We start from the raw sequence: 11,762 nt of genomic DNA on the forward strand, positions 1-11,762 counted from the left end.
GAAGGCATATTGTATATATAAATTTTCACAAAAAGAAAAAAAATTAAAATTAAGAAATAGGCTAGCTGTGAAAATACTGTGAATTTGGAAAGCACGCGGACGAGGGAAGAGATGTACAATGGTGGAATCTGACCTAATTCAGAGAATCTCCAGAATTTGAATTGGGGTTTTTTTTTTTTTTTTTTTGGAATTGGAAGACATTGATGGAGGGAGCAATTCATCTCAATCTCGCATTTGCATTCAATGAATTTTGATTTTCTGTTGAAATTTCTCACACTTTTTGTTGGGTTGGGAGGTGTGATTTGTGGGTTTGGATCAAAGGTTGGGTTTTGGATTTGGATTTGGGGGAGTTTTCAGACTTCTGGGTTTTGATTTGGTTTTCGTCTGTAATCGTTTTCATACTTTTTGTTTAGTTTTTTCCACGGATGATGTTGGGTTTTCGCGATTGAATTGCGTGTTGGCTTAGATCAAATGTTTGTTTTCCCTTTTTCAGAAAATTTGGCTAGTGGTTCTGCTTTTATGGATTGATTTGTACCAGTTTTGGAAAAGAATTGTGGGTTTGGTAAAGGAGGAGAGATTGATTGGGGGAGTTGTTGAGGCGTTCTCCAATTGGGGTCTGCAGAAAAACTTGTGGGGTTTGTGAATGTGAGGGTTTTCTTTGGAGATGAAAGGCGAAGCGGTGTGTGCAGAAGTACAATGACTGGAGGGTTGTTGGGTTTACGTAGTGGAAGTTATGGGTCTCTGCAACATCTTCAAAATGGTGCGTTTCACCCTCAGCCTCAATTTGTTGGGCGCAAACCTTCAAAGATGTTACCTTCTGGTTCTAGGGAAAAGGAAAGGCTTCTTCCCTATCTTTTCAGATTTTTGAGTCGCAGAAGGGTTGGAATGCTTATTTTGGTTGGCTTTGCCTTTTTGGTATTCTTATCAGGTTTCTCAACTGTCAGTAAAGGTTTGTTTCTGTATCATTTGCTTATTTTTCTTTCCATTTTTTCTCAGTTCTTTTGATTGTCAAATTCCAGTGTCTGAGGCCTTGCATTATCTCTGCCTAATGGATGTTTTTTTTAGATGGTGAGTAGACACTTGTGTAGTCTTATGTTTATCTTAGCCTGATTGATGTGATTTGCATAGGTTTTTTCCAAGCTGAAGCCTAATTGATGCTATCTATACTATCTTTGATGCTTGATGTTATTTTAATGGATGTTATTTATATGACCTTCTATGTTTTATGTTGTGTCTATTTTTGAAGTGGGAAATGTAGGATAACTTTTGATGGCGACCATGGGCAGGCTCTTGCATAGTGTCGGAAACATGCCCGGGGTTGTGACTGTTTGTTGATGAAATAGTACAACTTAACCTTGTTGTATTGTATTAATCTTCAGAGCAATGAATTTCATTTGGATTGGATGTACCTCTCTTCTAACAAGTGAGGAGTGCAATAGACAGATTGCTTAGGATCACTGGGTTTTTTTATTTACTAAGAAATGTTGGGAACAGTATTGATCTTATTGTGGCTATTTGTGTCCTTTGAACTGGGTTTGGGGTATACATACATTGTGACTTATTTAGGTTTCATTATTCTTCTTCTTCTTATTTTTCTGTTTTTTCAACTGTCACTGTAGTGTTTTGGTTTTAAGTTTCTCTTGTTATTGTTATACTTTGAGTAATAACCTATGTAATTGGCCTGTTTTTATATGAAGATGCACCGGAAAGCAATAGTGTGAGCATTACCCAGCATATCCATCACATAAATCCTTATGACAATGGGGAATCTGATCAAGATCTCCCATTTTTTTTGCCGAGGATAGAAGTCAAGCATAAGGATAATGTTGATTATATACCAAGCACTGTGACAGAAAGTGGAGAAAATAATGCCCACCGTCCTCCCCTTCCTCCTAGCACTTCTGCTGTTGCAGCTGTTGTAGGGTATACCCCTCCATTGCACCATCCATGTGAAAATTTTGCATTTCCTCCACCTCCTCCACCAGATAGGAAACGGATTGGACCACGCCGTAAGTTTGAAAATTTCTTTTATTTCTATTTTTTTTTTCCCACCTTACAGCTGATCCATTCATGTAATGGTAATAATTTGATGATATAATTTGAAACACCTTGTCTAATTATTTGGTTTTTGTCAAATGAGTATTTGAGAAGCTATATTATCAGTTAAAATGACAAAGCTGCATATTTAGTATATGTCCTAACACAGTGCTTTTTACTTTTTGTCCTTTTGTTTCAGCATGCCCAGTGTGTTACCTTCCAGTGGAGCAGGCTATTGCTAGCATCCCAAGCTCCTCATCCCCATCACCTCTGCTTAAACAGTTAAATTATGTTCATGAGGAAAACCCAATTAAAACTGAACCACATGGAGGCTCTGAATTTGGTGGATATCCTTCACTAAAACAGAGGAATGATTCCTTTGATATAAAAGAGTCAATGACTGTGCATTGTGGGTAGGTTTTGCTCTTGTTATCAGTTTTGTTTAAATGCATTAATCATATATGGGTATATATATTATCATTGTTGTCCTTTAGTCATGATGGCCTTTGACAGATATTCATTATGTTTGATCTAAATTCATCTTATTGTTCTTCTGCTGGGGCATCTCATTTACAACTTGTGTATATCTACTGTGCATATTCTGTTTTATCAGATTTGTCACAGGAAGTAAGCCTGGTCATCATACTGGATTTGATATTGATGAAGCTGACCTTAAAGAGTTGGAGCAGCCTCATGAAGTCATTGTTGCATCTGCTATATTTGGTATCGAGGATGAAACTGCTCAAATTTATTTGAAAGGTTTTTGTTTTCTGCATAAAAATAACTTTTTTGCATATCATTTTTTCTCAGGAAACTATGACATTATACAACAGCCCAGGAATGTTAGTGAAGCTGCCAGGAAAAATGTCCCCTTTTATATGTTTATTGATGAAGAAACAGAAGCATATATGAGGAATTCTAGTGTCTTGGACAGCAGTAAGAGGGTTGGATTATGGAGGATCATTCTTGTACATAACATTCCATACACTGATGCAAGACGCAATGGAAAGGTGAGTTCACTTGTTAGTGTTCTATTATTTTCTTCCTTTTGGTTTATGCTAGGATGTGCTTTAGATAACTCTTGGTTGTTTTGTTTTTGTTGTTTTACTGTTCTTAAGTTTTACTGTTCTGGTTGAACAGAATTTGGGTTGTGATGATATGACATGATGCAACTAAACCAGCTAAATGACAATGGTAACATAAAAAATGCATGGGATTGCACTTAGATATCTATGCTAATGTTTTATACTGTAATGAAGCCTTAGTTCCTACCACTTGGTCAACCTGCTTAAATGCTTTTCTCATTTAGCCCTAGCCATATCCTCTTTTAAATTCTTGGCAACATGTATTGAAATTATGTCTTTAAAGGAATGAACTAATTTTTAAGGGTTTTTTTTTGTTTGGAAAGAATCACCAAGGAGATAGTTCAGCTATTAGTATGAATCAGGCCTTAGGGTCCTTGACTTTTAAGGGGTTCCTTTGTTTTTGTTTCCCAGAGGTTTTGGGGGGCAGTTTTTTATACTCTTATTGTTACTCAATACAGTCCTTATCATGCGTTGTGTCCTTCCCAATATAATGTTAAACCTTAATGTTTTTTGTGCTCAATTTGTGAACCCAATTTTGATCAATTTTCTTCATGAAATTTAGGCTAGGCATATAAGGACTATCTTTAAAGTGTAATAGACTGCTTTCATGTTCTCATGTCCATTGATTGTGTCAACAACCAAAAAGCCGAACTGGATCTCCTTTCAATGGTTCCAAGGAAGAGGAATGATCTCAACTTCTATTGTTCTTGTTGGTGCAGATTCTTTTAGTGTTATAAATGGATTGGAGATCACAAACAAGGTGCATGGAAAATTTCTAACATTCTAAAATAAGCAGTTAATCCATCCAAAACCTGACTACATCTTACTTGGTTGTTGCTATGAGCCTGCAAGAAATAAAACCCATACTTAATCTTTGCTAAAAGGGCCACCTTAGCCTTGGCCGATCACTTTGGAACTTCATTTATTTCTTCACTTTTACATAAAATCTTTATTTCCCAATTTTCTTGAAGGGATCAATTATATGATTTTGGGAGACGACATTACTATGTTAAGGCTAAATTACAACCTGACAAAAAAAGGTGGGGCAATTGAGCTTCATTTTTAGGAATTGGATAACTGAACTTACTTCAGAACTGAAATGCTCTCCAAAAAGTAATAAGTTTGGTTTTAACAACAAAAGAGATTACCCAACATATGTTAGAATGAGATCTTTGACATGCATGATATCAACTGGTTAGTTTCTAATTCTAATGGGCTTACATCCAAGGTTGACATTAAGCTCTTACTTTTTTGCATTGGATATGGATGCAATGCTTATGAATACATCAGAGTCAATCGGCTCTTTAAAATGTCAATGGTATTTTTTAGGTTGTGCATCTAGTGTATGATAAAAATTAAGAATATTAGGGTTGCCTAAGTTATGAAGGGTTTTGAGCCAAGTAGATTGAAAATAGGATCCTTAAAACTCACCATCAAATAAGTATGATACTAAAGAGGCATTACTCTTATAATTAGTCTACTTATTTTGGAAGTCACTGTCTTTTCCTTTTAACTTGTAAATAAATGAATTTGGAGTTGTTTTGGGAGCCAAAAGAGGCATACCATATAGCATCGTGATTTTATTACATAAGCAGTACTATTAATTTGCTTGCATGCTTGTGACAGATTCCAAAGCTTCTATTGCACAGAATCTTTCCCAATGTCCGGTTTTCCATATGGATTGATGGAAAACTTCAGCTTCTTGTGGATCCATACCAAGTTCTTGAGAGGTAGATTTTCTCCTGTTTGGATGGACTTCTAATGAAATTTGACATAGAATTATTAATTAGAAGATTTGAAAATATCTTTCCTATGATCAAGTTATTAATTTTTTATCCACTTGATTAACTGATTGATTTGTTTTGGCTCTTATGGTTCCTTGAAATTAATGGAATTTGGAATAACTTGATACCCCTTTAAACAGAATTTGAATTGTGTTTCTTGGACATTCTGATCGATTGATGGTTAAATTTCACAACTCCTTGTCCTTCATGACTTTTGATCTAACCACAAAATCGAGACTTAGAGAAAAAAATTTTGAACTTTAACTTAGTGGAATTGAACATCATTCTGCCATTTTGTTAATGTACACTTGCATGAAAGTGACTTTAGCAATTTTAACTTGATGTAGGAGTCATTTTGTTTTAGTCATCTTTCATATGATGCTCATGGATGCATCAAGAACAGTGCATTATTAGGATTTAATTTTGACTATATATCTGTATGCCTCTGCATTGTTTCTTAGTTTCTACGGTATGATACCTTCATTTATCTATTATTCAGGTTCTTATGGCGTCAAAATGCTAGTTTGGCAATCTCAAGACATTATAGGCGCTTTGATGTGTTTGAAGAAGCTGAAGCTAATAAAGCTGCAGGGAAGTATGATAATGTCTCCATTGATTACCAGATTGAATTTTACAAAAATGAGGGTTTAACACCTTATTCCGAGGCTAAGCTTCCTATAACTAGCGGTAAGTGTGTGATCCTTATGTGTATTGTGTGTGTTATTTTGTATCTTGAAATTGAGGTTTTTGGCTTTATGTCTGAGTTGCTGCAGATGTTCCTGAAGGTTGCGTGATTGTAAAGGAACATATCCCCATTACAAATCTTTTTACCTGTCTATGGTTCAATGAAGTTGATCGCTTTACTTCCAGGGATCAGTTAAGCTTTGCCATAGTGAGGGACAAAATAACGTCACAAGTCGATTGGAACATCAGCATGTTTTTGGATTGTGAAAGACGAAACTTTGTATATCAGGTAACATTTTATGAACTGCAACATTTTAAGGATTTCTGTCATTTGGACATCAAATAAGTAGGATGTAACTCTAATCCTATGTTTGGTTCATGGAAAAATTGAGAGATGATACAATGAAAAGAATATAGAGAAAAAAATGGAAGGAAAATGAAATATAGATTAGAAAAAAGAAATGAAAGGAAAAAAAAAAAGAGTGAAGGAAATAAAAAATAGATTTAAAGTTAGTACATTATCTTTACATGTTTCTTTTACCTCATTTAACTTATTTTAATTCTTCTATATAAAGATTAAATAATATGAAAATGCATAAGATGTCCAACTAATTTTAATTATATTTAAAAATGTGAGAAACTCATTTTCCTTGACATCTTTTTTCCTTTTCTAGGAACTAAACATGGTTTAAATGCATATTATGATTATCTTTTTCTTTATCTTTGCTATGAACTTTGCATAGAAGATATGGCCTATCTTTTTAGGTTAGAAATAGAAGGTTTGCCTAATTACCTTCTGATTCACAAACCCATGCATGTTATGATTATACACATCTTAATTCTTGATCGGCTTCACGGAAGGCCCACAAGGTGGCACCATTTCAGGTGTCATTTACATCTTCATGGATCATCAGTAGTAGTGTAAACCTGTTAGGTTACCATTTCTATCTTCCTCGAACTTGGCTAACACAGGGTTTGGACGACCTATGCCTTGGAATGCAGCAATTATGGGAAATGGAGTCCTCACCGAGGATGATATTGATTTAACATATGGAAACCTTCAGGGGTTGTAGGAACACAAATAGAAAACACAATGTACTCATCACAAATCCTATCAATAATGCAGAAAACGATTATAAATTTAATTTTGTGGTGAAAAATGACCATTCTTTCTGTTTACATACATATTCTATGTTTGTTTGTGGTTTTTTTTTTTTTTCTTTAAAAGCCAGTAGAAAATGTATATACATTTTGGATATATTTGATCTTTGGCATACAGGCATACCATAGAGATTTACTGGAGCACATGGCTCCCCCACCACCTGTGGTACATCCACCACCTCGAGATGTGGTGATCCCAGGCAATCGTCAAGGTGCGGTCATCCCTGAAAATGTGGCTGGAAGGACCCCTGCAAGGAAGAACCCCCCCAAACGTGGAAGAGGAGAGAGGAGATCTGGTTCAAGGCGTCACCGCAAAGTTGGCCCTGGCTTTAGGGATAACAATTCAATTTGAGTATATTAGGCAACACAAAATAATTTTTGGTCTTTAATTTCAAATTTATTCTTGATGGGTTAGGAGGATTTGGGCAGATGAGTGCAAGTTTGATTGAAAATAGAGAAAAGATGGTCCAAATTTTTGTTTGGAAAGTGTCAATATCTATTCATTTTTGTTGTAAATACTAAATACCTCAATTCTGAATAAGCTTCATACGAGTTAGCTTCATTTTCTAGTGATCTGGAATGCTGTCATGTTCCCTATTTCCATATTTATGAACTCAAAGATACAATCTCTCTTTCCCTTTATGACACAATAGAAGAGTGACATTCTCATTTACAGGATTCAACTTTTGTTTCTATTTTGTCTCCTTCAAAATTTGTATGCTCTTTCTCCTGCATTAGGTTTACTTTTTAAGGATAGATGTGTTGTTTATGTCCCCTCTAGGTGTAGCTCAACAGTGGGGGTTTTTTTTTTCCCCTTTCAATAAAGCAAAAGTCCCATTTAGGATGGTCTCAAATGTCTGTTCCAATCACTTGAGTTTGGGATAAATGTTTGTGATATCACTCAGGTTTGCTTGTTGAGCATTTAGATAAATATCTTGAGTTTGTTTGAGAATGTTTTTGAAAACTAGTTTTCTCAACTGGTTCTGTCAAGGTAATATCTAAAAGATGTTATTTTATCAAAATTTTGTCAAAATTATTATTATTTTTTAAAAAATATTTGGACTGGGTGGGAGACTGCATATTATTTTAAAATTAAAACTTAAAAAAATAAAAAATGAAAGTGGTGAGCACGATACAACCTGTACTGAAAGCTTTGCTGGATTGAAATATATGTTTGGAAGATTTTGTCTTTTTGAACACAATTATCAGAGAATCCTCACCCTCACAGCTGTGAGAGTGGACCCATGATTCATGGCATCCTCTGCAGACCAATTTTATCATATAGTTGGCACTGGGTTGGTCTCCAAATTCAAAATTTCAAATAGTTTCACCTTCAGATATGATGGGTTACCACTGATTTGACATTGTAACTAGATATTTCACACCCCCCTTATCATCAAGAATATTTTTTAAAAGTTCTTTTTTTGAAAATAAGTTATTTTTTAACAAATTCAAGGTGTTTTTCATTATTTTTTTGAAGTGTGTTGAGTAATAATTTAAAATATGAATAATATTTAAAAAAATTTAGGGAGAATTATCTTTTGGGGTAGATGGACCCCCAAATTAACAAAAGGTTCATATAACTCTTGAAATTGAGTTGAAGGATATGAAATAGTAACGGACAAATATACCCTTTAAGAATACATATAAAATATTTTATAAAATTATGTTAAATAAATTTTTTTCAATAATTTTTTTTTTCAAAAATACTAAATTAAATAAAAGTAGTTTTCAAAAATATTAAATTAAATAATTTTTTTTCAAAAATATTAAATTAAATTAAAGTATTTAAAAAAAATATTAAATTAAATAAATTTATTTTTACAAAATATTAAATTAAATAAATTTATTTAAAAAATATATTAAATTAAATAAAAGTATTTAAAAAAATATTAAATTACATAAAAGTATTTTTTAAAAATATTAAATTAAATAAAAAATATTAAATTAAATACAAGTATTTTTCAAAAATATTAATTTTTTTTTCTCAAAATCAACAAAGGGCATTTTTGGAAATACTAAAAGATGATATCCTTCAACTCAATTTCCATACTTTCATTGAGTCTTGAACTCAATTTGAAGAGTTACATGAATCTTTTGTTAATTTGAGGGTCCATCTACCCCCAAAACATAATTCTCCCAAAATTTATTCATATTTGAATTTATTTTTAAATTTAATTTAAAAAATGTTTTTATTATTTTAGAAAACCAAATTATACTATGGCCCAACCATTTGATTTCCACAATATTCCTCTTTCTTATAGCAATTTTTACCATGGAATTTAGTGCTTGGCAACCTACCGTTTTAATTTAGTAAGCTGTCATTGAATTGGAAGACCAATCAAATGGACTTTCCATTAAATCTGTAAGGATTGGTAAAGAAAGTTGATTGGATTAATGATACTGTCATTTCATTAATCTTTATAAAGAAAAATCACTTTAAATTGTCTCAATCAAGACAACTTTTCAATTCTTTATTCAACTTAATTTTTTTTTTCCAATTTTCATTGTTGTTATACCATTTTTTTTTTACTTTATTGAACCAATGTTCAAAATATATACCTTTTATATATTTTCTAAAAAAAAATGAAAAACATAGGAAATAATATAATTTAATATTTTTTCTTAAAAATAAAAAAGAAAATGAATATTATTATATCAACGTTAAAACAAGTTTAATTTGGTTGAACCTTAGCTTGAACTCAACCAAAATTAAGCTTGGATTGAAAGCCTAATTCAAGTATTGAAAATAATTATTCAAGCTCATCCGAACTTTGAGTTAGATTCAGGTTGGATCTGGTCAAATCGCCTAAGTTGCACTCCTAATCAAGTGTACGAGACATCAATTTTTTTATTAATTAAAATTAATTCTTAATAAACAGAATTTGGAGTAATATCATTTTAAGAAATTTGGAAGACTAACGATTAAATTTGAACATGAAAAGATAGTGAAAACTCATAAAGATCAAATGTATTTAATCATTGTCTAAGGACGGACTGAATAATTCGAGGTTATAAAAATGTGAAAGTTGGCTTCTTTGACAAATCTCATGAAATCTTCATTTTAATATAATGACTTATGGTAAGATGCCACCATTGTTGAAGTGGAAGATAAAATTTAAGGGATTCTATCACGATATTGAAAGAAGTCATTTTCAGGGATCAAATTGTAATTGATGTTGTGTGGAAAGATCTTAAGGTTGTTGACCTTAAGAAGTTTATTGAACAGATTTGATTCGACCCCCTTCAAAGACGAACTTCATTTCCCATGGCCTGATTTCTTTGATTTTGAGAATATCTTAACATTTTTCTATTTAAGACATGGAAATACTTTTTAGATATGGTAAGGTAAGAAAAGAAAAGGCTGATAATACAATACCCCACCATGGATTTTATCTAAAAGAATCTAAGGCAATGGGCCCTTCTCATGCAAGCCTCCAAGAAAATGAATAAATATAAGCAAAAATCCAAAATAATTATTAGGTGATAAAAAGGGTGATGTAAGCCCTAAGGTCCATGCCAGGGGATATTCAATAGCTTTGTAAAAGAAGCAAGCATGGCATTTTCTGCATAAAGTATGGAAGCCATTAAAAAAAGACTCTCAACCCATCATCAGCGACATCATCATCATTCATCCAAATCCAGAACCCAATTGCCCAAATAAATCGTGGAAAATCATTGATAGTGCAGAAAGAAGTGGAATTCACCATTACTGGCAATTCCAAAATTCAGTTCTTTCATATCCACAGAAAAAAAAAAAAAAAAGTTTCTCCCAATTTTTAGAAACCCGTTTCAGTTTCAGTTTCCTTTATTGGGTGTTGCATCCGGGTTTGATCGGATCTCCTGCAATGAAATTTGGGTTTGGAACCTGAATTGTTGAAGAAATCTAAATGGCGTTAGAAACTTTTTTCAGTTTCATTGTGGTTTAATTGCTTTGGGAGTGGTGGGTTTTTTTTTTGATCCAATATTTATGTTGAGGTCGGTTGAATTGGAGAAAAGATCTATATAGGGTTCTAATCAAGGGGTGGTTCTTCTGGGTTTCTTGCCCATGTACAGTTGAATTTAGGGTTGGGTTTTGAAATCACAGGTCCATTTGTTTGCTTTGGGATTAGAGTTTGGTTGTTAATCTGTACTCTGTGAATTCTTATTCAAGATTTAGAGGGTTGTTTGATCAACATGGGATCAGCTGCTTTCTTCCTCACATGCAGTCTCCATTCTGTGATAGCTCTCACTTGTGGAGCTCTAATGATGTTCTACACAAACGAAATCTTTGTGTTTGGGCATGGCCCTGAGATTGCCCGGAAGCTTCAGGGCTCCACACCCCATGACCAGCTCTTAATCCGAACCTCGGATTCATTCTCTGGATTGCTTTTATTCGCCATTGGGTTCCTCCTTTTCATGGTGGCCTTTGTCAAGGACAGAGAGTTTCAGAGCTTCTTCGCCAAGGGCTGCGTCACTCTTCATGTTTTCATGGCTTTGTGGAGAATTTACTTTGAGAGAAAGCTTGAAGATCTGGCCTGGGACTGGCCAAAGCAGGTTGTGGGAGACATTGTTCTGGCCCTTTCATGGGTTTTCCTGGTTGTATACTCTTGGAGGGAGAAGTATGATTAGGGTTTTGGACGTGAGCTTCCATTGATATGGAAATAGAACTTGGATGGTTGCTCAGTGGCTTGCTTCCTTGATCCTCCAATACTGAATAGAGTTGAATTGAACAGGAACTACACAGATTTCTCTGTTTGGGCAACTGGGTTTTTCCAAATTTTTCTGGGTGACTGTTGATTTTCTTGGAAAGTGGCAGTAGACGATGAATTGAATGACGGGTCAGTTTGTTTTTTATTGAATTTGGTTGGGAAGTTGTGTTAGATTGCTTTATTCTATGAGGTTTGTAGGATGGTGCTTGAAAACAGGAGATGAGTCTGGCTATAGCTTGTTTTTGCCCCAGTTGGATCTTTGTAATTAGAATTGTAAATTTTCGTGAAATAATGATGAAAATTGTGATTTCTTACTGTTA

The 11,762-nt window shown here is 33.7% G+C and overlaps 2 protein-coding genes across 6 annotated transcripts; both read left to right on the plus strand.

The window, feature by feature from the left end:
- Positions 1–7,313, plus strand: LOC100246918 (probable hexosyltransferase MUCI70). Of its 5 annotated transcripts, none has more exons than XM_002282381.5 (9): positions 1–949; positions 1,698–2,009; positions 2,237–2,450; positions 2,651–2,760; positions 2,848–3,047; positions 4,749–4,852; positions 5,406–5,593; positions 5,680–5,879; positions 6,870–7,313. In XM_002282381.5, exons 1-9 carry the CDS (start codon positions 697–699, stop codon positions 7,101–7,103), a joined length of 1,815 nt encoding a protein of 604 aa, XP_002282417.1. In that variant the 5' UTR covers positions 1–696; the 3' UTR covers positions 7,104–7,313. The 5 variants fall into 5 exon arrangements, with proteins under 5 accessions (XP_002282417.1, XP_019072618.1, XP_059591162.1 ...); XM_059735179.1 differs by having other exon boundaries at positions 7–1,068; XM_059735180.1 differs by having other exon boundaries at positions 7–1,068; positions 1,806–2,009.
- A 2,943-nt stretch (positions 7,314–10,256) lies between these two features.
- Positions 10,257–11,762, plus strand: LOC100260596 (uncharacterized). The gene has a single exon (XM_003634630.3). The coding sequence runs from the start codon at positions 10,928–10,930 to the stop codon at positions 11,360–11,362; it is 435 nt and encodes a 144-aa protein (XP_003634678.1). The 5' UTR covers positions 10,257–10,927; the 3' UTR covers positions 11,363–11,762.

The sequence above is a fragment of the Vitis vinifera genome, chromosome 19 (genome assembly GCF_030704535.1).
Source record: "Vitis vinifera cultivar Pinot Noir 40024 chromosome 19, ASM3070453v1".
NCBI classification, from domain to species: Eukaryota; Viridiplantae; Streptophyta; class Magnoliopsida; order Vitales; family Vitaceae; genus Vitis; species Vitis vinifera.